Source organism: Peromyscus californicus, unplaced genomic scaffold (genome assembly GCF_007827085.1).
Source record: "Peromyscus californicus insignis strain IS unplaced genomic scaffold, ASM782708v3 Scaffold_16__1_contigs__length_79575227, whole genome shotgun sequence".
NCBI lineage: Eukaryota > Metazoa > Chordata > Mammalia > Rodentia > Cricetidae > Peromyscus > Peromyscus californicus.
In genome coordinates, this window is record NW_026294458.1 from 74,734,465 (window position 1) to 74,759,602 (window position 25,138).

At 46.4% G+C, this 25,138-nt stretch overlaps 1 protein-coding gene across 6 annotated transcripts in view; it reads right to left on the reverse strand.

Moving 5' to 3' along the window:
- Nucleotides 1–24,561, reverse strand: part of Setd4 (SET domain containing 4) — a 34,967-nt gene extending 10,406 nt beyond the window's left edge. For 2 of the 6 annotated variants that reach the window (XR_008218927.1, XM_052741222.1), the window contains exons 1-6: nucleotides 24,115–24,445; nucleotides 22,291–22,389; nucleotides 13,104–13,199; nucleotides 11,194–11,231; nucleotides 3,654–3,742; nucleotides 1,667–2,096 (exon numbers count right to left, since the gene is read on the reverse strand). Coding sequence is in view for 5 of the 6 variants with exons in the window: in XM_052741222.1 (XP_052597182.1) it covers nucleotides 1,667–2,096; nucleotides 3,654–3,742; nucleotides 11,194–11,231; nucleotides 13,104–13,199; nucleotides 22,291–22,357 (720 nt within the window). In the remaining variant the exon portion in view is untranslated. The other 4 variants (XM_052741226.1, XM_052741225.1, XM_052741224.1 and 1 more) reach the window with 4 other exon arrangements.
- Between the last annotated feature and the right edge of the window lie 577 nt (nucleotides 24,562–25,138).

A 25,138-nucleotide genomic window follows, 5' to 3' on the forward strand; every position in this document is an offset into this window, starting at 1 on the left:
TAGGGAGGGGTCTTCTGCAGCTCAGGCTCTCAGGCTCCCATCAACCAGCTGTGGCTGTGTTCTTCTAGGGTAGTCTATAAAATCACTGAAGTACAGACATCCACAAACACTCCAATGAAACCAAAGCGAGGCTGCTGGGGACTGAGTCCCTGTGCCCAACATCCTATGACCTTTCACCTAACACTGCACTCACACACTGGAGACTGCTATGACCTTTCACCTAGCACTGCACTCACACTGGAGAGACTGTGCTATGACCTTTCACCTAGCACTGCACTCACACTCTGGAGACTGTGGGAAATGCCCAGGCGGGGGTCATCCCAGGACAAGCAGGACCTCCCTGGGTCCTCCCACTGCCCTGTGAGGTGACAAGGTGACACTGATGTCTTCTGGTGGCATGTCTCTTAGTGGACAGCAAAGGTGCAGATCCCAACCCAGTGCACCCTAGATAGGTTTCGGGTGAGCTGACAGAGTGCTTCCTCTCTGCCCTCCGAGCCTGGCCTTTCTCACCTCGTCCTTCTCCCAGCATGCCATGCAAACACGTATCTCCAGTGTGAGCCAGTGGGGGAAGGGCTGAGGGGGGCATCGTGACTTGTGGGAATTATTGACTCCGGCCCGCTAGCCAACAGTAGGTAGCGGCCTGGCCCAATGGGCATGGTCTTCTCTAAAGAGACATGACCAGTTAGAAGGGGGTGCTCTCTCTTGGACTGTGGAGGGCTTGCTGAAGGCATGGCCTGGTGACCTTCCCACTGTCCCTTGGGACCGGGATGAGGAGCGGCAGCAGCGGCAGCGGCGACACACCTTTGTTCTGTTCACGAGTGTACCGTATTGATCTCACCTGTGAATAAACCTGACTCAATCCCTGACCTCCGGCCCTCTTCCCTGACCCCCAGACTCCTGGTCACACAGGGTCTCGTCTGTTCCATAACCAAGCCCTGGGCACTGAGGCTTCAAAGAGGAACAGCAGAAAGCCTCAAGACCTGGGTTCACCGAGGAGGCACAGACAACACCCCGTCAGGACAAAGACACACGTGCAGACGGCTACACCCAGTGTGACATGTTAACATTCTGATCCCGCCCTTTGGTGCCACCCTATGCCCTGGCGTAGAAGCCTATTCTTAAAGGGAAACTCCGCCCATTTTCTCGCTTGCTCTCTTCTCTTCCACTTTCCTTGGCACCTCTCGAACCCCTCACCCCTCTCTCCCCACCAGTGAATAAAACTCTTCACTGAGCACTGTATGCATGACATCTCTGTCTCTCACTCCCCGTGGGGCACCTTGGCTCTACCCGCCAGGACCTCCCGCCAGCACGTGTAATATAACATGAAAGGGATGGGGCAGGAAGGAAAGCTGGCCGGCACCCCAGCCCTGAAGAACAGGAAGGAAAGCTGGCCGGCACCCCAGCCCTGAAGGGCAGGAAGGAAAGACTCCGTCTGGGTTGGTGAAAGGCCCAGGGTCTCTGCGCAGGGCCCTGCAGGCCAGAGAGCAGTTACAAAGGCAAAGGGGACACTTGCTAGAATGACATCCGGGCAGCTGACGGCAGATTGGTCTAACACGTTTACCTGGAGCAGGTTACACCTCCACTGTCTCATTCTTCATTCAAAATCCTTGTTTCTACACGTTGCAATTCTATACCAACAGGACACACGTCCACGCCAGCTTCTCACCTGGACGTGTGGGCTGTGATTCAGCAGATCCAGGTACGGAGCAAGAGCACACGTGTCTGGCTCTGCGGAAAGGCATTCCTGCCTCCTGGACCTCAGGTACACAGCTCTGGTGTTCACGGTGCACCAGGCCCACAGGAAGGCGCTGTAGCTGAAAATGTTCTCCACAGACTCTACAAACAGAGGCTGCAGGGTGGAGAAGAAGGCTCTGGAGGAGGCAAACACGTCCTGCACGTGGGCTCTCTGTTCTTCCGCCTTCGCCTTTAAAAGTTCGGGCAGAAGATCTACCACTTCCGGCTCCAAGCAGACCGGGCAGGTGTACGACTTGGGTAAAATGTCCAGGTAGGACTTCCAGAGGGACTGACCGCCTGCATGCTTCTCTGAGATTAGGAAAGTGCACAGGGCCAGCAGAGGAGATGGAGGAGGCTTCCACCTTGTAAATGAAAAGACAAATTGAAGGAATTAAAGTGTAGACTCGGCCAAACAGTGTGGTTTGCTTCCGAGGGACTGTGCTCAAGCTGTCCACACTCCACCCAAGACAGAGGCATCTTTCCCACGGCTGAGCCCCTCCAGAGCACGCCCAACATGGTCTATGTTCTCTCTCCCACCAAAGCCATTTCCATGGCTAGTAAGTAGAATTTGCTTTGCAACAAAAAAAATCTTGTTTCCAGCCTGGTTCTCCTGTTGAAGCTTTTCTTTCTCCCTCTGCCCCACTTTGTTTTCTGAGACAGGGTTTCTCTGTGTAGCAGCTCTGGCTGTCCTGGAACTCTGTAGCCCAGGCTGGCCTCAAACTCAGAGATCTGCCTGTCTCTGCCTCCCGGGTGCTAGGATTAAAGGCGTGCGCCGCCACCGCCACCGCCACCGCCGCCGCCGCCACCCGCCACCACCACCACCCAGCTAAAAGCTTTTTCTATAAGCTCCTGGATTTCATCTTGTAAAGATGAACTACGGGGAGTCCAGAGGGATAGAAAGATTCAGAGATGCAGCATCCAACCCAGTGAACTATGGCTCACAGAACTATTTCAATTTAAATTAGTTATAGTTAAGCAGTGCTTAAGAGTCATTCTTTAGTAAAAACAAGTCACATTCCAGTTACTCAACAGGCATTTGTGATTCACATCTTGGATAATGCAAAACAAAGCATCTCCACCGTTGCTGGAAGTTCTACTGGATAATGCCTACTGAGACAGGAACTGTGTCTGCTCATTATACACTGATGGAATCTTCGAGCTTTTGTTCTTAAACTTCTAGGTTCTAACACAAATTACAATTACTCACATATCAGCCCCTACGGTATAAACAGACTCAGCGATGTTATCATCATCTTTTAAAATTCAAATTCCCATGGTACCACTCATTCTACTTGCAATTTCTGAATGATTCAGAAAATAAGCATTCAGAGCATCCTTGCCTCTACACAGGCCCATAAAGAATATGTGTGTGTGGGGGTTGAGGGAGTGCTTGGGTTAGAAAAAACACAATCTTTGATTTAACCCTCAAAATGTAGAAATCACTTCTGCTGAGACTCTCACTCACTGCCCTCAGGATGCTCCAAAACCAAGGCTCTCCAGCATGTGCGCAGAACAAGGCTCTCAGCCTACACTGCCTTCATCCCTAACTAAATCCAACTCCTCCCTCATGCCAAATCCATTCACAGCTGAAGAAGTCAAGCAGGTACAATAGAGTGAAGCAAGACAGGGAAGTAGCATCTGTAAGACTTTCATCATGTACACCATCCCATCTCATGCTCACTTCCTAAGGAACAGGGTTCACACCCACATCCCAGGCAGCCTACTGAAGACCTTAGAAATACAGTTCACAGTGCATTCAGAACAAGCCTAGAAGAGGATAAACCTTTCAAATAGCACCCAGTATTTCTCGGCCAGACAAGAGCTGGGTCCTCACGCCCTCTCAGCCATGACACATCGGTCAATGGCCGACACTTTCAAGGCACAGCACTGGCACCAGGTGTGCGGGTGTGGTCACTTACTTCTTAATGTAGGGCCCTAAGGAGCTTCGAATCACAGTGTCCGTGGTGAGCAGACAGCTCGCAGGCAATGAGATAATCATCTGTCCCTCCTTGCCGAAGAGAAAGCAGAGTTTAGGACACCTCAGCTTTGCAGACACTGAATCCCCTCATTACACATCAAGAGCCCCCCAGAGCAGACAGTACAGGTCTGGCCTACAAAGAGAGAAGCACAGAGGTATGAGGGCCATTCATACGACAGACTTTAATAATTAACTATCTGTGGGAGTAAATCTTTGCTTCACCAGGACAATCAATGATAATTAGCTTGGCTGTGATTAACAAGAGAGCAGCAGCTGAAACAAAATCTTCCTCAGGATCAGCACGTAGAAGCTGTGCCCAGCGGGAAGGACTGCACATAGGGCTGGCAGCAGGGCTTGGTAAACAGTGTGTAAGCCTTTCACAAGCACTAGCCTGAAGGCGTGAAGGGATCATGAAGAGCAGAGGCTCGGCACTGTGAGATCCAGGAGAGGCCACTGTTGAAGGTGCAGCCTCTGTGGCAACAGAAACCCCAAGGGCTGAAGAGGCCATGAAGGCAAGCTGAGGTGTGGCAATGTCAGAAGCCAGGAGAGGCCACTGGTGGATACGGCCTCAACTTGAGTGGAGACTCCAGAATACTGGAGATGCCAGGACCATGAGGTGAGCACCCAGGACAGCAGCAGGTAGAGTGGGGCTGGCCTCACCTACAAGACAAGCTGTTATGGACGGCAGAGCCCAGAAGATCGTACGTGAGCCCCAGAAGCCAGACAACGAGCTACAAGATCCGGGGAAGCACTGCTGGGCTTTGATTGAGCATGGCTGTTTTTATGCTTTGGTTCTTCCCTTTGGGACTAAAAAATTATTTAACTTACTTTTTCTAAGTCCCAAGAATTTTGTTTATGGTAACAAATATTTTCATGACATTCAACCGGACTCAGAATTTCTTTGAAACAAATTCAAATCTATAAAACTAAATCAACCAGAATAAAGTATTTTTAAAAAGAAAGGAATCCAAACCACCACAAGGCACACTTTTGTTTGTTATAGAGTAACAAACAAAATATAAAAATGGAAGCCAACTGAAAACCACAACTAGGTAACATGTAAGAACTTCCAGCTCTGTCCATATGACTTCTCTGTTCATTACTACACACCTAAAACAAGTCTGATAAGATTAGAATAGTCTTAGGAGACTTACTTAGCATCAATTTCAAATTATATTCTACTTCAGTGATGTTTCCTATGAACATTAAAAATTTTTACCTCTGCAAAACACTTGTGTCAAGTTATTTCCTCGGATGAATTTTTTAAAGAAAATTACTGAAGCCGGGCAGTGGTGGCGCATGCCTTTAATCCCAGCACTCGGGAAGCAGAGGCAGGAGGATCTCTGTGAGTTCGAGGCCAGCCTGGTCTACAGAGGAAGATCCAGGAAAGGCACCAAAACTACACAGAGAAACCCTGTCTCGAAAAACCAAAAAAAAAAAAATTACTGAAAATGTTTAACTATTCTATAAATAATATTAACAAAAATATCCCACTATACTTGGTCTTGCTTCTGCCTTTCTTAAATACTGCATCCAATTCTCCTGCAAATGGATATATGTAGCTTTCCTTGATGTGGTGATATATTGTGAACCCTAATAAACTTATCTGGGGATCAGAGGACAGAGCCAGCCACTAGATTAGATATAGAGGCCAGACAGTGGTGGCACACACCTTTAATCCTATCACTCGGGAGGCAGAGATCCATCTGAATCTCTGCGAATTCAAGGCCACACTGGAAACAGAGCCAGGCAGTTGTGGCATACACATTTAATCCCAGTACTGGAGAGCACACACGCCTTTAATCCCAGGAAGTGATGGCAGGGCGGAGAAAGGTGTATAAGGTATGAGGAAACAGGAACTCACTCTCTTTAGGCTGAGGATTTCACAGAGGTAAGAACTAGTGGCTGACTGCTCTGCTTCTCTGATCTTTCAGCTTTCACCCTGATATCTGGCTCTAGGTTTTCTATTAAAAGACCATCTAAGATCCAAACAACACCCTGAAGTCACACTCACACTTTACCACGGTATGATTTACGGTGGAAATATTACCCAAAGGGAAAGAAGGAATTTAGCATGGTGGGCAAAGTCCAACTCACTAATTCAAATCACGCGCCATCACTGGCCTATATTTTGATAGTCCACCTCTTTTCAAGCATCATTTAAAATTATATTCTACTTCAGTGATGTTTCTTATGTACATTAGAAATTTTCACCTCTGCAAACACTTGTATCAAATTATTTCTTTGGATGGATTTTTTTTTTCCTGAAGACAGCTGCTCCAATGAAGAGTCACACCTGGCCTAGCATGTCCAGGCCCCAAAAGAAACCCAATTACTTTCTGTGAAAAGACAGAAATACCAAATAATCTGGAAGATTTATTTATCTATTGATTTACTTACTTATTTTTTTGACTGGGTCTTTCTATGTAGCTAGCCCTGGCTGGCCTGAAACTCACTATGTAGACCAGGCTGGCCCTGAATTCAGAGATTTGCCTGCCTCTGCCTCCATGAAGGTGTGAGCCACCATGCTGGCCCTGAAGCTTCCTGAATTTGCCATTACAAACACTATCATTCCCACCACAGAATAGTGGAGCAGAAGTAAGCATGTTCTCAGCTCCCCAGAGCTCGTGGGATGGGTGTTCCCCTTTGGCAGGCTGTGTCCTCCGCTGGTGTATACTCTGAAGAACGTTCTTCGAGCGATTCTTCACATCCTCACACAAAGCAACAGCTGCTGTGAGTGAGGATAACACTTCTTCATTTCACAGCATCTGTACTTGGAATTCTTCAGGTGTGTTAGCATCTGCACAGCATTAGGGCTGAGGCATAAGGTCCGTGACCACTGGGGAGTTCTGAGGAACTTGCCATTCACACTTACAAGCTGCCAGGCCCCTTGTCTTTGCCCAAGAGAGAGGGATCTGCGCCTGACCAAATGCAAGGATGACTGGAGAAGCCTTTGCTTCTGCTCGGCTGCTGTGTCCAAGGGCTGTAGCAGGAAGCAGCTGGGTGGGCTGGTGACGGTGTGTCCACATGCTATGTCCAAGAGCTGCAAGGTGTCCTGAAACAGGGAGCAGCTGGATGGGCTGGTGACAATGTACCCGTAGCTTCTTTTCCAATATTGCTTCACATCATTTAAACATCCCGGTACCTCTGCAGTGTCTGTGTCAAAACAGCACAGCAGCGAGACCAGACACCTTTATCTGCAGGTCTAATAGCCACTCAAAAAGCTACCTGAGTTAAATCTCATTTCAGTTGTCTACGGCATGAGGAAAGCAGCTCCATTTAATGAAATGTGCTGCATTACAGATCCAGTCATAAAGGCCTGCAGCTGATAAAGAGCTGGAGCAGCCGGGCGGTGGTGGCGCACGCCTTTAATCCCAGCACTCGGGAGGCAGAGCCAGGCGGATCTCTGTGAGTTCGAGGCCAGCCTGGGCTACCAAGTGAGTCCCAGGAAAGGCGCAAAGCTACACAGAGAAACCCTGTCTCGAAAAACCAAAAAAAAAAAAAAAAGAGCTGGAGCACTCCCTCCCACTTCAGTTAAAATCTCCTCACAGTGGCCAAAGAACCTCACTGGTTTGTCATTCCTTCTTGGGGGGCCACACTCCCTGTGACACGGGATGACAGCAGCTCCAAGAGGAGGCGCTGTCACGGTCGGTCCGGCAGAAGGCAGAACTACAATGCAGAGGTGTTTGGAGGTGGAGCCACAGCAGGCCATGACTCCCGCAGCTGAAGAGGTCTGGGAGGAGGGCAGCCTGGCTCAGTGCCAGCTGTGACAAGGTCCTGCTGTCCTTCTCTGCCAGCTGTCCATCCATCCAGTCCTCTTACCACAGCGTTGTGCCCAGCCCACTCGTGCCTCGGCAGCTGCCTCAGCTTGTGGACCTGCTTCACATCAACTCCAGGTCCAGCCAAGATGCTACAGGGCAAGGGCCACCAGAGTCTAGAGATGACATCTTTGTAGAGAGTCTTCACGCCCAGAGTAGAGGCCGAACACCTGGGCCAGAGTCCCTGGATTCAGAGAGAAATCAGCCCGTGAAGGAGAGCTGCCAAGGCCCAGAGGCAGCTGGGGGAAGAGGAAGGCAGCAGCCCAGCAGACCTTGAACTTTTAAAGTGTTGGATTTTCTCCAAGGCTGTGAGAGCCCGAATGTTACCTCCAGTTTATACTGTGGTGTTAGCATGAGACCCTGCAGAGAAACGAGGGGAACTAGGGTTTAACGGTGACATAGTTTTGTGTCAGGTTGACAAAAGCTTCAACTAGACGGGTTAATTTTTGTCAACTTGAAATAAACTAGAGTTAGACGGGACAGGAGACCTGAACCGAGAGGCTGCCTGCTGTGGGCTGGCCTGTGGGCATATCTGTGGGGCATTTTCTTAATGACTGATGTGCGAGGGCACACCCTACTGTGGGTGATGCCACCCCTGGGCAGGTGGTCCTGTACTGTGCAAGGAAGCAGGCTGAGCAAGTCATGCAAGCAAGGCAGGAAACAGCGTTCCTCCGCCGTCTCTGTCAGTCCCTGCCTCCAGGTTCCAGCCAAAAGCTCCCACCTGGACTTTCCTCTGGGATGTACTATTAACTCATTCCTCTTCAGGCTGCTTTGGGTCAGTGTTTTATCACAACAGAGAAACACCTGAGCAGACACATTATAATATATATATAATATATAATAGATCAAATATACATTTAAGATCTGTACATCTCACTGCATACAACATACATCTCTATTTTCAGAAAGTTTCACACACACACATTTCTGAGTGCACATGGCCAGGTGTCACGGCACACACCCGTAACCCCAGCACTGCAAAGGTGGGGGCAGAAAGATGGAGTATTTGAGGCTAGCCTGAGCTACATGCTGAATTCCAGGCCAGGCTGGGCTATCTAAAACTGGAAGGAAGTCGAGGAAGGAGAAAAGCCAGTGTCGCTGCCCACTTCATGGTCTAAGCACACCCCCCCCCCCATAACACTGATGTGTGAGCACAGTCCCCCCCATAATGCTGCTGTGTGAGCACGGTTCCCCCATAACACTGCTGTGTGAGCATGGTCCCCCCATAATGCTGCTGTGTGCATGGTTCCCCGCCCCCATAACGCTGCTGTGTGAGCATGATCCCCCCATAACATTGCTGTGTGAGCATGATCGCCCTATAACATTGCTGTGTGAGTACAGTCCCCACCCATAACACTGCTGTGTGAGCACGGTCCCCCCATAACACTGCTGTGTGAGCACGGTCCCCCCATAGTGCTGCTGTGTACATGCCAGCTGTGGCTCTCCTTTCAAGGGCTGCTCTGTACAGAATTGCTGTGACAGCCTCAAAAACAGAAACACTCAGGGGGAAGCCCTGAGTCGCATTTGCCCCACGAGCCTGGCGACCTGAGCTCAGCCCCAGAGCCAGTGCAAAGGAGGAAGGGGGGAATGAACTCAGAGCTGTCCTCCGCTTCACACATGCACATCACAAAAACACACACTAATCATTTTTTTTCATTTATAATAAAAAGTAGAAATACTGCACACTAGTGTGACTCAACTCACTAGCACTAAACTACACACTTAAAAAGAGTAAAAACAATAAATAAAAACAAAACAGCATTATTATAAAATTACAGCAAAGAAATTCACATTCTTTTGACAGAATATACATACAGGACTAAGTTTAAACAAATTAAGGAATTTAAAAATAAACTTAGGGGCTGGGCTGTTGCTTTGTGGTGGAATGTGTACTTAGCCTAGGTAAGACCCCAGGTACAAACACCAACACAAAAATATTTTGATAAATAAACTTATGTGATTTTTAAAATAAAAAAATTGATGTGTAACTATTGAGAAAGTTACACAGTAGATAACATTTCTAAATAGCATAGAAAAAAAAAAAAGGAGGACCATGGAGACGACCCACGTCGTGACTGTCATTTTCCAGGTAAGGAAACAGATGCAGGTCTGGAGCATGCTGTGGAAGGGGCTCCAGGGCCACTCCCAGCGCACTCCTGCTCTCCTTCCCAGCACCACCGCCATCACAGACACCATCACAGCCCTGACGTGCTGTGGCACACTCTCGGTCTACCCAGGCTGTCTCCTTCCTCCTCAGAGTTCCACTCAGGCCCCACAGGGCCAGGGAAAAGACTGTGGAGATATTTTATTTGTGCTTTAATAAGTAAAACTTGCCTGGAGATCAGAGGAAACAGCAAGCCATTTTAAGTAAACAAAGAAATCAGCAACGGTAGCACACGCTCTTAATCCTATCACTTGGAAGACAGGATCTCTGTGTTCAAGGCCACACCGGAAACAGAGCCAGGTGTGGTGGCACACACCTTAAATTCCAAAACTAGTTAACCATGGAGGTCTGGAGTTCGGTACAGACAGGAAGTGACAGAGCTGGGCAGAAAGACTAAGTGATGTAGCTGAACAGAGAGAGCAAATCAGATGGCAGAACAGCAAGGCATATGTGTGTGGGTAGACAGGAAGTCACGGCTTTTGGAAGCTGCAGAGTTGGTGAGGTGAGGTTGGCTGGTGGCTTCCCCTATTTCCCTGATCTAAGGCTTTCACCCCTATATTTGGCTCTGTGTTTTTTATTTAATAAGACCGTTTAGAAATTCATCTACAAAAAGACAGCCACCTTCCTGCCTTTGCAGTCCCTGGGGCTGGGCCATCTATAACTCAAACTCAGAGGCTTAGGGAGTGACAAGGAGATGGAAGGACTCGGGTCCTCTATGGAATGTAGATGTATCCAACCTTCTTATTAAATAAGAAACACAGAACCAATGCAAAGAAGAAAGCCAAGAGGTCAGAGCTAAGAGCTAAAACCTTACCCTTCCTCCTGCGGTGGTCCTACCTCTCCGAACCAGAGCTACCCCTGTGTTAAAGTCTTTATATAGAGTTCCTGTCCTGCCTTCTCATTGGTTGTAAACCCAACCACATGACCGCCTCCTCACAGCCTGTCTGTATAGGCCTCCAGGTTTTCCATGATTGGTATTAAGATTAAAGGCATGTGTATCCAATAATGGCTGTATCCCTGAACACACAGAGACTTACCCAGCTCTGCCTACCAAGTGCTGGAATTACAAGCATACGCTACCACTGCCCTGCTTTCCTATGGCTTGCTAATAGCTCTGACCCCCGGGCAACTTTATTTATTAACATACAAATAACATTTTAATACAAATAAAATATCACCATAATGGACAGATCATCTGTCCCCTCTGCTTGTTGAAATGACAACAAATATATTTCAATGCTGGGTCAGCAGGAGGACTTCGATGTCTGTATTCACAGAGCAAACTCAAGCTTCCTTGGCATAATCCTAACCAAATCTATCCATTTGGTAAATAAGAGAAATGGCTACACAGGGAAGCACATTTGATTCACTTGATGTGAGCAAAACACACACACACACACACACACACACACACACAGGCACACACGCATGCACGCACACATGCACATATGCCCACAGCAGGATCTATCTTGAGCCAAGGATAAAAGAGAAGTTCTCACCTGCAGTGACGTTTTGCTCATCAGCCCTCTTCCTGTTCCTGGAAGAAACGAAACATGGAGGTAAGTCCTACTGCATCTTGGAGACCTGGGGGCCTTCAGGACTAAAAACAGGTCGCAACCATGCAGTGCTGCACGTGGGTCTCTTGGCCCTTCCCTCCCAGGGAGGATGGGGTCAGGAAGCTGTTCTGGAATACGACCTGACCTCTCTGTGGGTTTACATTCCTTGAACAGCAAAGCTGGGTTCTGAGTCAAGATCTAAGGACCTTAACACGGGACAATACAGACACCTTTCTTGGGATGAGCTGAAGAACTCCACATGCCACAACCCAAGAAAGGAACTTACTGACCAGTCCTTGACACACAAAAACACAAAGTTAAATATCCTGTCCTTGGCTAACAAAGCAGCTCACACTCATAAACCAGCAGAGACCTGGACCACACAGGGTCCTCTGAACATTGTCAGGAACAAAATGGAAGCACTTATGTCAAACCCTGACAAATGAAGCCAGAGAGTCAAAAAGGGAGCCGCTTCACACTTAATTGTCTCACAACAGGAACTAGCACAAAATATTCTGCTAAAACTGTAACTTTACATAAACAGTCACGTGAGGATGCCTGCCCAGCAGTCATCTGTCTGACACTAGACTCACCCTGACCTTGTGATTCTCTGGCTGTGGATAATTGTTTCAAAGCAATTTTGTAACCCTTCCATTTTACCATTAAACCCTTTGCCTCCCTGAATGCATCCATAGTTCACTATGGCAAAACATTCAGCTCTGTAACCTGCAAGTAACAACCACTGTGATGGTCTGCTGTAAAGAGGTTTCTGCCATGAGGGGTGGTAGCTCTACACTTCTGGCTGAGGATTTGGAGATGGGGGTACCACACATGAGAAGGACGTGCACTGTCTATCTTTCTGGGCCTGGGTTACCTCACTCAATATGATCTTTTCTAGGTCCATGCATTTACCTGAAAATTTCATTATTTCATTTTTCTGCACAGCTGAATAGAATTTCATTGTGTACATATACCACATTTTCATTACCCATTCATCAGTTAAAGGACATTTAGGTTCTTTCCATTTCCTGGTGATTGTGAACAGAGCAGCAGTGGACATGGCTGAGTATCTGTTGAGTCTTTGGAAATATGCCAAGGAGTGGATCTAGCTCAGTCATATATGGTAGATTCACGTTGTAGTTTTTCTGAGGATTCTCCATGCTCATATCCAGAGCAGATCAATTTGCCTTCCTACCAGCAGTGAGTGAGAGAATCTGTTTCTCCACAAGCTCACGGCCTTTGTTGCCAGGTGTTTTGATATGAGCCATTCTGACTGGGGTGAGATGGAATCTTAAAATTTTTCAAATGCTAAGGAAGATGCCCACGTTCTGAGGTTTGTTTACAGGTCCCTCAGGTCCTGTCAGGTCCTGTCAGCCGCGTGGGCTCTTTACACACGAGTCAAATGCTGCTCTCCCACGAGTGCATGAGACTTTGTGTCTTTCAAGTGTTGTCCTTATTCATGGCTACATCTGCTTTTCTTTTCTTTTTTTTTTAAATCTATATTAAATCTATATCAGGAGCCTCCACCTCCTGAGTGCTGCTGGGATTAAAGGCATGCGCCGCCACAGCTGGCCTCATGGCTTCATCTTACTTTTATTATTCTCCTTCAAATGTAATTTTTTTCCTCATCTGTCATTCCTTTCCATAGGAAAGGAAGGTAAAACACAAACAAACGGCGAATTCCAATATACAGCACCAGATGTGTTTCCAGAAATGACAGCCACTGCAGGAAGCACCCCCCCACCCCCAACCCCAACTGCACCAGATGTGTTTCCAGAAATGACGGCCACTGCAGGAAGCACCCCCCCCCGACCCCCAACCCCAACTGCACCCGCCCTTCACTTGACTCTCACCTGGAAAGCAGGCGGGCACTAAGCCTGTGTCTTCGAACTTTCTATCTTTCAGCCATTTTCTCAGCTCTATAAATTCAGGTTTGTAGCTCTCGTTCACTGTCAGGAGAGACAAGAACACACCACAATTATCATCGCCGTGTCAGTGGGCCAGCATGTCAAAGGTATAAATCCGACGAAGCAGACCAGACAGACTAGAAATGAGGATGATATACGCTCAACAGAAAAGCCATTTGCTGTATGATTATTTCGATGCATGCACAAAACCATCTGGTAACATCTAACAGCAGTCTGTAAAAAAATCATCAGCTAATAAGACAGAAAGAAATTTCCACACCCAGATAAACAACAACAACAACAAAAAAAAACACAATCGGAGGGGGGGGCGGTGGACTGGGCAGGGGCTATAGCCCAGGGGTAGAATGTCCGCCTCATATCCGTAGTCCTACATTCCATTCCGAGCACTGCCATAAGATGCAACTTTAACAGCAAAATGTAACGAGTCTTTCTCTGTCCCCCCCCAGCCAGTTCCCAAATAATAACACGGAGACTTATTAATTATGAAAGGTTGGCCTATACCTTAGGCTTGTTCCTAACTAGCTCTTGTAACTTAAATTAACCCATTTCTATTCATCTGTTTTACCATGTGGCTTTTTACCTTTCTTTCATTCTGTATGTCCAACTCCCTCCACATCTTGTTGGCCTCTCCCTGTGCCTCCCTACCTCCTACTTCCTCTCTCTGCCCTGAAGTCCCGCCTATACCTCCTGCCTAGCTATTGGCTGTTCAGCTCTTTATTAAACCAATCACATATATCTTCATACAGTATACAAATATCCCACAACAGTGAAGAGCTAAGTGACCTCCTCTAAGATCCAGAACAGGGAAAAAATAAACTTCTCTCACTTTTCCTCAAAAATACAAAAGCTATTTAACCAGTGTAACAAGGGAAAATAAATAAAAGAATCAAATTGAGGGAAAAAAAACAAAATTTCAGAACACATATGCATAATCATGGAATATCTAAGAGGAATATCAAAACAACAAATGAGTTTAGCAAAGTTGGAAGATACAAATCAACACATAAAAAATTAATTATATTAAATATATTAGTAATAACCAAAAAAGTCAAATTCCAAAAATGCTATTAAAATACAAATTTGGGGTTTTGGGGGGGTTTTTTTGGTTTTTTTGAGACAGGGTTTCTGCTACGAGAGACAGGAATGTAGGAGGAATTCAGCTGATTATGACAAAGCTAATACCTAGAAGAAGCTAAGGCCTTCCAGAGGATTAAGCCAAATCTCAAGGAGTATTTGGTGTTATTCAGCTTTTAGTATATCAGCTGTTTCCTGCTATGAATTTCTTGTGCACTCTCATACTTTCCCAATAACTTCTAACAGTGTATTTGATCTGATATACTTTCTCTAGCATCCAAAGCAAAAGGCAGACAGGACAAAGCATTTCAGACCAATGGCTGAGTCTCCTGAATTAAGGTAAACACCCTTACAGAGACACTGCCTAACTTAGATGCATAGCTTTGTTTCCCTCCTTTCTCTCACAGCCCAAGCGGCATTCCAGAGCAACTGACTCAGAACAAAAAGAGCTTTTTGCATACCAGGTGCAGTGTAGTTTTGAGACAGGTTTCCTAACTCTGAGCAGCGTCACCCACCCTGCCAGTATATGGTGTCGTAGGAAATTAGAGGCAGTTTTTAAGTGACTTACAGACTCTTTTACCTAACCACCTGTAAGATTGTAGTTTCAGCACGTTTATGATAGACTCCTAAAATTTTACCTAACCCCTTCTAGGAATGCAGTCTGAGCACATAAATTCCCTTCTTAACCAATTTTAGCTCTTAGTTGACCTCCCCCCTTAACCACTCCCCTTTTGGGTTGTAGAAGAAAGCCTAATGGTCACTGCCTGAGGAAAACTCTTCTCTGCCTTTATGACCCTGTAAGAATTCAAGCCTGATGACCTTGCCTTAGCCAGAGCACTGCTATTGCATGGTGTATAACTGTAAACCTCAGAGACTCGGGGGACTAGATTGGAGGACTGGATGGAGAACTACAAGGAGGAGATGGGAGATGAGGAAGAGCCTGATGGGGAAGAACTAGGCGGGTAAGAATGAGAAAGACCAAGATGGGGCAGAACTAAGACGAAGGAATCAAGATAGCATTTAGAGGCAAGAGCAGAAAGATGTGGAGAGAATCAGGCAAGAAAGAAGGTAAGTATAAGAGCAGAAAAGCAGCTGTGTGGAGAGAGAACTGACTCAGAAGAATAAAGTGTAGAGATTAAAGAGTTTCGTGTGCGTAGATTTGTTAGTGAACCCCTCGGATTAATCCACCACTGGCAGCATCTCTTCTGGAACTCTGGTGAAGGCTACCAAGGGGTAGGTGTTCAGATTCCTGGCCACTCCCCCAGCTGCATGACCATACATGAGCAGTTAAGTAGCCAAGTAAGGGGCCTTATGTCCTACATGAATCTGTGTGCTGCGTGATCACACAATCTGCGCATGTGTGGTGTAGCTCCATAAACCCATATGCGCATGTGCAGGGTAATCCATAAGAAGCAGACACAGACCCTTCCCCTTCCTTTTCTTCCTTCTCCTCCCCAATCTCTCTCTCAATCTGTATGTGTCCCTTCCACAGGCCTGGCCACGCTCTCTTCTGTCTCTCCCCCTGCATTCTAATAAAACTCTGCTCTGATAATGGGTTTTGTTGTGCCTTGTGGCTTTTTTTGCATGGTAACAGCACCGCTTAATGAATAACAAAGCTGCAGCATTGCCGCATTAAAACCAATAGTAGGACTCCAATAGCTTTCCTTAGGCTTCTCTGTGTAGTTTTGGTGCCTATCCTGGAACTCACTCTGTAGACTAGGCTCAAACTCAGAGATCCACCAGCCTCTGCCTCCGGAGTGCTGGGATTAAAGGAGTGCACCACCACCGCCTGGCAAAATAAGAAATTCTTAGTAGATCCAAATATATATGTATGTATATATGTATACATGACTCACACATCAAAAGCTATAAAATACTGCTGAAAACATGTAAAAGGTACATAATAAACATGACTTTCAGATTTTATGTTTCTTTTAGTTATACGCTGAAGCTCTCGTGATATTTGCAAATGTACTCTGAAGTGAATAACCAGGGTTAGAAGTCATGGGGGGACCTTCATGATGATGGCCTAATGAGAGAGGGAACTGAGGATGTATCTCAGTGGTACGGCATGCGCTTATTATGTATGAGGCCATAGATCTCATGCCAACACCCCTCTCCAACAAAAGTGGGAAGAACACAGATGTCCTGACCACGTGAGGACAAGGTGAGAACCAAGCTGGCCACAAGGCAGGCAGACAGGGCTTTCTAGGAACCAAGCTATCCAGAACCTTGATGTTAGATTTCCCAGCCTCTACTACAACTTACTCTGCTTAAGTTACTCAGTCTCAAGAGAAAAATATACATATTGTGGTGGTTTGAGTGTAATTGGCCCCCATAAGCTCATAGGGGGTAGCACTATTAGGAGGTGTGGCCTTGTTAGAATGGGTGTGGCCTCACTGAAGGAAGTATATGGTGATATTTTATTTGTACTGAAATGTGATTTTATCTGTATGTTAATAAATAAAGTTGCCTGGGGGTCAGAGCTAATAGCAAGCCATAGCAGAAATTGGTGGTGCACACCTTTAATCCCAGCACTTGGGAGGCAGAGCTAGGTAGATCTCTGTGTGGTCAAGGATACAGCCAGCATGAAGACACATGCCTTTAATCTCAATACCAACCATAGAAGACCTGGAGGTATGTATAGATGGGCAGTGACGAGGAGGTCATGCAGTTGGGTTTACAACCAAATGAGAAGGCAGAACAGAAAGTCTATATAAAGACAGATACACAGGAAGTAGCACTCTTGCTGAGGAAGACAGCAGCGGCAGTGAAGGGTAAGGTTTTTAGCTCTTAGCTTTTGCTCTGACCTCTTGGGCTTTTAACTTTGCAATTGGCTCTGTGTTTCTTATTTAACAAGACAGTTACATCTACAGAAGTGTGTCACTGTGGGGGCAGGCTTTGAGATCCCCATGCTGAAAATACAGCCCAGTATCTGAGTTCACTTCCTGTTGCTTTCTGATCAAGATGTAGTCAGCACCAACACGTCTGCCTGTATGCTGCCACACTCTCTGCCATGATGATAACAGACTGAACCTCTGAACTGTAAGTCGCCACCTCAATTAAATGTTTTCCTTTATAAGAGTTGCCATGGTCATGGTGTCTCTTCACAGCAATAGAAACCCTAACTAAGCCAGAAGTTGGTACTAGTTGCTGTGATAGCCCTGACCATGCTTTTGTTTGCAGGAATTTGGACTTTGGTACTTTGTGTTAGGAAAGCAATGGAATACTTTAAGCACTGCTTAATAGGCCATGCTAGTACAAGCATGGAAAACTTTGGTACCAAGAGTTATTTGAACTGTCGGGGATTTCAGAGGAGAAGAATTTTAGTATGTTGCCTAGAGATAATTGTTGTGATATCTTGGTGAAAAATGTGACTGCTTTTTGACTTTGTCTGAAGAGTCTGCTGTAGCTAGAGTTTTCCTGCCTGGCCCACGGTCAGGGCAAATCTCTCTCACCTGCCAGTCCCACGGCCACTCAGACCCAACCAAGTAAACACAGAGACTTATATTGGTTACAAACTGTATGGCCGTGGCAGGCTTCTTGCTAACTGTTCTTACTGCTTAAATCCATTTCTATAAATCTATACCTTGCCACATGGCTCGTGGCTTACCAGCATCTTCACATGCTGTTTCTCATCGTGGCGGCTGGCAGTGTCTCTCTGACTCAGCCTTCCACTTCCCAGCTTTATTCTCCTCCTTGTCCCGCCTACACTTCCTGCCTGGCCACTGGCCAATCAGTGATTTATTTATTGACCAATCAGCAACACACTTGACATACAGACCATCCCACAGCAGTCTGCCTGAGGCTAAAGTAAAGAGTTTTGGATTAATTCTGTTGGCAGAGGAGATCTCAAAACAACGTAGTACAGCCTCTGTTGTGTGGTTATTAGTGGTAACTCTAATGAAGATTTATAATGAAAAGGAGCAAGAAAATGTAAGCTTTTAGGAGAAAACGAATGAAGTGCTGTGTTCAATGAGATAAACAAATTAAGAAATGGAATAAAGAAAGTGGTGACCTCAGAGCAAGATCCCACCCAGCTAAATTTCCAACTTGTGAAAAGGAACTAAAGAAAAGTTTAGAACCAGGTGTAGTGGTGCATGCCTTTAATCCCAGAACTCTGAAGGGAGAGGCTAGAGAGTTTCTGAGTTTGAGGCCAACCTGGTCTAGATCCAGTTTCAGGACAGCCAAGCTTAGGTAGTGAAAGAAAGCTGGTAAAGATGTAATTGAACAAGGGGACCATGTTCCAGCCCCAGCAAGCAACAGAACCTCCAGCTTCTGCCACATGGCACTGGCGTTAAGGATAGAAGAAAGGGCTATGGAATCTGCCTCCAAGACTAAGAAAAGCCACTGAGTGTCAGGGGTGTCCTTGAATGGAGGCCTAGAGAGGCCATTGCATGAAGCTGTAGAGTTGAAGCCTGGATTGCCTTGGAGACCAGATGATGCCAGAGCCATGGGATACCTGCAAGGAGAGCTGCTAACAGAGAGTGGAACCAGCCCAAGAGAAAGAAGTGTGTTGCAGTCAGCAAAGCTGAAAGGAGCTGGAGATTTGAAGAGTGTTTTGACATCAGACATGGAGATGCAGAGTTTGCAGTTTGCCCAGTTGGTTTTTGGTCTTGCTTTGGTCCAGTATTTCCTCACTCTACTCCCTTCCCTATGTTTTGGAACAGTAATATATATCCTGTGCCATTGTATGTTGGAAGTATGTGATCTACTGTTTGATTTTGATTTATGGGGGGGATTACAGTTAAGATATTGTATGAATCTCAGAAGAGACTTTGAACTTTGGACTTTAAAACATTGTTGATTCTGTGATAGACTATGGGGACTTTTGAAGTTGGACTAAATTGCATTTTGCATTATGATATTATTATAAGCTAACGGGGGCCAGGGAGTGGAGTGTGGTAGTTTGAATGTAATTGGCGCCACATAAGCTCATAGGGAGTGGCTCTATCAGGAAATGTGGCTTTGTTGGAGTGGGTATGGCCTCGTTGGAGGAAGTGTGTCACTGTAGGGGCAGGCTTTAAGGTTTCCTATGATCAAGATACCACCCAGTGTCTGAGTTCACTTCCTGTTGCTTTCTGATCAAGATGTAGCCAACACCATGTCTGCCTGTGTGCTGCCATGCTCCCTGCCATGATAATGATGAACTGAACCTCTCAACTATAAGCTGCCACCTCAATTAAATGTTTTCCTTAATTTTTTGCTTTTTGTTTGTTTGTTTGTTTGTTTGTTTGTTTTGCAAGACAGGGTTTCTCTGTGTAGTTTTGGTGCCTGTCCTAGATCTCGCTCTATAGACCAGGCTGGCCTCGAACTCACAGAAATCCGCCTGGCTCTGCCTCCTGAGGCTGGGATTAAGGTGTGCGCCACTGCCACCTGGTGAAATGTTTTCCATTATAGGAGTTGCAGTGGTCATGGTGTCTATTCACAGCAATAGAAAACCTAAGTAAGACATACATATAGTGAAAAGACAATTAGGAATTAAAATACCAATTTAAAGCTGGGCGGTGGTGGCGCACGCCTTTAATCCCAGCACTCGGGAGGCAGAGCCAGGCGGATCTCTGTGAGTTCGAGGCCAGCCTAGGCTACAGAGTGAGTTCCAGGAAAAGGCGCAAAGCTACACAGAGAAACCCTGTCTCGAAAAACCAAAAAAATAAAATAAAATAAAATACCACTTTAATATAATAGAAACCACTAAAGGAGAAACAGAAGAACAAAAATCAGACACTAGACATAAAGAAAACAAAATGGAAAATGGCAGGTGTAAGAAATCCATCAAGAGGCAGCACCCACCAGGCTGGTTAAGGACAAGACTAAAGTATATCACACCATCAATCGGAGATGCTTTATATCCAGAGAGAGAGACCAGAGCAAAAGGACAGACAAACAGAAGCAGAAACCCAGGGAAGAGCCAGAGAGAAAAACGTAGAAACAATGAGTAAAATACATTCATCCTCTCATACTGGTGTAAGGACGCCATTAAAACATGTTCTTTACGGACTATTCTCTTTGAACAATGTTCTGAAGAACACTGTGTGAACAGACCTTGCAGGAGGCCCTGGGAGTATCCAGCAGGTGACAACTAGTATTTAATAGGTCACCCCACCAGACCCACCTGATGGGGAGCACCACCTGGCAGAGCTGTGGAGCCGCTGACTGGAAATGACTGTTTGCTCCTGTCTGTAATTTCTCTCATGCGCCACTTCATTTCTTCCCTAATAACAGCTATGGGTATTTCCCCACTGCTTGTGTGTTTATCTTGAGAAAATATTCCATCTTTGGACACATATACTGCTGTGGATGGTCAAGAAGATGATTTCTGCTTAATCTGTATAATTCTAATAATATTAAAATATGTTTCATAACTGATACAGGAAAGTAATAGAATTTTCAGTCATAAAGACAGTTAATTTTAGACTTCAGAACATATTCAAAGCAAACTGTTGCCCCTGGAGACAAATACACAAAGATGAATTCCCAGGTATTGTTTGTTACTGAATCAAGGTCAGACATGAGGCAACTTTGGTAGGCATAACCCTTTACAGTAATTGACTTTTTGCATGTCCCAGCCTCAGTTTGTGTTACAGGCTCAAGATTCAGCCAACTGTTTACTTTCTGTCTGGGAACCCTCACCAACTTAGAGCTACATTCATGGCCAAGTGTTACTCACTGGCCAGTCAATATGACCTTCCTAGCCTGAAAGAAACCGTGTGATTTCTTATGTGTATCAGTTTGGCTCTGTCTCTGATTGTTTATTCAAGAAATGCTTTGTGACCCTGAAAATGTAACTCATATGTGGGCAGAGTTTGGCTGTGAGGGGAGCTGTGTGAAAGAGCTGTGTGAAGGAGCTACTGCTATGTAGCGGAGCTGTGTAAAGACGTAGCAGTGAGTGTGTGTTAGTGGGGGGGGGGTGCAGAGGGAGCTGAGGAGAGAGGATGAGCAGCTAGACAGGAGAGAGAGCAAGAGACATTTTCAGAAAGAGATTCTAAGACGTATGTCTGTGTAAAGAGCTGGGTAGAGGTAAAAGAGCGTGTGTGTGTGTGTGTGTGTGTGTGTGTGTGTGTGTGTGTGTGTGTGTATGTGTGTGTGTGCGCGCGCGCGCTGAGAGAGCAGGACATATGTGCAGAGAAGTACACATGAGTAGATGAATAGCTTTGTAGAAGAGAGAGCTTGAGTAGCTATATAGAAAAGAGATGTAGGGGAGAGATGTGTGTGTAGAGGAGGGTGAGTGAGTGAGAAAGTGAGTGAGTAAAGACTGAGTGAATGATCTAGTAGTGTGTGAAGGAATTTGCAGGTGGAGAGAAGAAATATGTATGAGAGAAGTGTGGAGCTATGTAAAAAGAGATGTAGCTGTGTATAGAAATCTACGACTGTGCAGGGAGAGATGTGGCTGTGTGGTGAGAGAGCTATGTAAATAAGACACAGCTATGGCTGTGTAGAAACTTGTAACTGTGAGGAGACAAGGGAAATGAAGCTGTATAGAAAAGAGGTGTAACTGTGCAAAAGAGGTATGTGGTGTGGAGAATGTGTGGAGAAGGTAACAGTGTGGACTGTAACTATGTGAAGCCAGAGAGATTTTCAGAAGAGATTTTTTTTCTAGAGGAAGTAAAGGAGAAAGTTACCCTCAGAAAGCATGTATGTTTCCTTACTTTTCCCCTCAGACAGAAAAAGTCTAGCCTTCAGATAGATAAAAACTTTTTCACTGCATTCCTGGAATTTTTTTTTCATACCCTGGGTAGCTAAAGGCTGGCCCTCCAGCTACCAATAGACCCTCCTCCACTCAGGGTTTCTTCCCATTAGGAACACTGTGTGAACAGACCCTCCTCCACCCAGGGTTTCTTCCCATGAGCAACACTGTGAACAGACCCTACACACACACACACACACACACACACACACACACACACACACATGGCTTCTTCCCATGAGGAACACTGTGAACAGACCCTACACACACACACACACACACACACACACACACACACACACACACACACACACACACACACACACGGCTTCTTCCCAGCCCTGTATGTACCTCCTCTTGCGTCGGAACTTTGCCTTTGCCTCCTGACTCTCCCTGTCCTTCCTCTTCGCTTCTGCATATTAAAACCGGAGCCTCTGTGTCGTGTTCAACCTAAAATAAGGAGAGTCTCGGCCTTACTCTCTAGTTGAATGCAAATTAAAAACCTTGGTATCTCTGAATACACAAATACATATTTTGGTGAATGTTTTCATTTCTTTTAAAAAATCCTTTTCTTAAAAGCTTTGTACGCCAAAACTTTTTACCAAGTGCTAAATCAGGATCCCTGCAGTAACAAATACCCATAATGGGGCCTCTAAAACAGTGGTTTTCAACCTGTGGGTCGCGACCCCATAGAGGTCCCATATCATATATTCTGCACACCAGATATTTACAGTACAATTCATAACAGCAGCAAAATTATGGTTATCACGTAGCATTGAATAATTTTATGGCTAGGAGGTCACCACAACATGAGGAATAAGAGTAGCAGCATTAGGAAGGTTGAGAACCACTGCTCTAAAAAAATCAAACAAAACCATTTGGAAGCCCTACTGACTATTCTCACAGCTGACTTCCCAGACACAGCCTTTGGTGACTTTCACAGTTCAGTGCTAGTCAACACTTACAACACCACTTAACGGTTCCTAAGAACGGAAGGACGGGAGACATGGCTCAGTGCGTCAGTGCATACACAGCACACATGTAATGCACAGACATATGTGAGGGCAAAACATCCATACACATAAAATAAATAAATACAAAAAAGAATACACAGTCGTTATGAGGCACCCATCAGCTCAGACGTCTTAGAAAAAATAAATAAACCCCCATCAGTGTAAACTGGATTTTTAGACACTAGGTTCTAGAAATAACTATAATTAAAGGGGCGTTTGCAGTAGATTAGAGAGAAAATGAAAACCAAGACAGTCTCTGGGTCCCTGTGACACTTTGGGAACTATAGGTTTAGTGACAGCTCTTGGGGGCCTCATCTCACAAAGGACACTTTGCTGGTTGAGAGACAGCAGAGAGTGGAATGTAGGCTACCTTCCCAATACCCTTTGCATATTTTGCTTTGTATATTAATTACCATCTTAAGATAACTTATTATTAAATAAACCCTTTATCTTCCTTCTGGAAAAAAAAAAAAGAAAACCAAGACAGAACACAAGCCAGAGATGACCAGAGGACAAAAAAATGACTACTGCTTTCTACATTAGTCCCTCAAAAAGTCAAAAGGGGACAATCCAGGGACCACAGACAACAGAGAGGGGACCAACTGTAGGGATTAACAAATAGATGCAACCACTTTTGGAAGATACACGCTAAGATGTAAAACTATACAAGAGATAGTGAGTAAAAGTAAAGTTGAAGAAAGTTCTAAATTAAAAGCTCCCTGGGATGTGGGGGGCAGCTGGAGAGATGGCTCAGTGGTTTCAGAACCCATGCTGCTCCCGCAGAAGAGCAGGGTGTAGTCCCTAGGGCTCACATGTGTAACTCCGATGTCCTCTTCTGGGCTCCCTACGCACTGCACGCATGTGGTGCACAGACATATGTAGGTAAAACACCTACATACATAAGGTAAAATAGGTCCCTTTGGGGCCTGCCTCCGACCCAAAGAACATCTGTAAACATTCTAGAGAGCCTTTTCTGTTTCACATCCTACCCTGTACCATACCGGTGAACACTAACGTGACGTAACTTAAGTGATTTACACACACTTGACATGTACTATACCAACGTAAATGATTGGAAAATCTACTTCTTAAAAAGGAAAAAAAAAGGCCAGGGCAGACATGGACCTCCAGCTAAGCCGCGCAGGCAGCGTTAATTATCTACCTCGGCGGGAGCACTGGACACGCAGGCCGGGTCCCCGCGGGTGCCCAGATGCGGGTGCCCAGATGTGTGCAGCTCCACCGAAGCCCTGTCCCCCTGCTTCCCACCAGCGCCCCAGAGCACGGTCCCGGCGGACCCCATCAATCACCGCCCGTCACCCACACTACCGTACAGACCGGGGTGGGCAGAAGACCTCCGCATCCTGCGCCTGCGCAGTGTTCGGCCGGGTCCTGACTTCCGGTCAGGGAGAGGTTGCAGGCAGGCACAGGAATTGGGGTCGGGATCCGCACGGAACTCGACACGTCCAAATTCCCTCCCCGCTGCCGTTACCCAGGCAACGCCAAGCCAACCCGGAAGTCCTCCCTCTCACCTCGGGAACCACGCGAGGCGGGTGCGGAGATGTAGACTGCACGCCAAAGTGTGGCGGAAGCGGCTGCGTGCCGAGCCCGCGCCTCTGCTGTGCGCACGCGCAGTTCCCCAGCACACGCCCACAAGCACGCGCACGTGCACACCTGGAGCCGTGGCTGCCAACCCGCACTCGAAAGAGCCTACGGAGAGTCTTTCCTCACCCCGTCCTTTCTTCCTCAGACCTCCTGCCCCCTCCACCAGGCTGGCTTACCTGGTTCCCACCTTGCCCTCCCTGCCCTCCATCTGCCAGGACCCGGGCATACCATTTTCCCAGACAGCCTGTCCCTTCCTGTTCCCTCATCCACTCCTGTGTATGCATTTGTCTTGTCCCAAGACTTAGAGGCGTTGTTAGGGTCAAAAGTATAAGGAAAAGTGAGAATTAAGCTTGCAGGGAGAAATAAAAGATGAGAATTTAGACGTCCTCAAGCAGCGAGGAGCAAGCTTTATTCAATGCCAGAGAAGGAGTGTTTCTAGTTCTGGCCATGCGCGCCATGATCAGGGCACAGGACTCACCCAAAGACCAGAGATCACGAGAAGGCACATCACATGCTTTCGGCTGGGGTTTTGTAGCTAAGGATGTGGAAGGAGCTTGCTAAGGACAGAATGAGGATCTTAACCA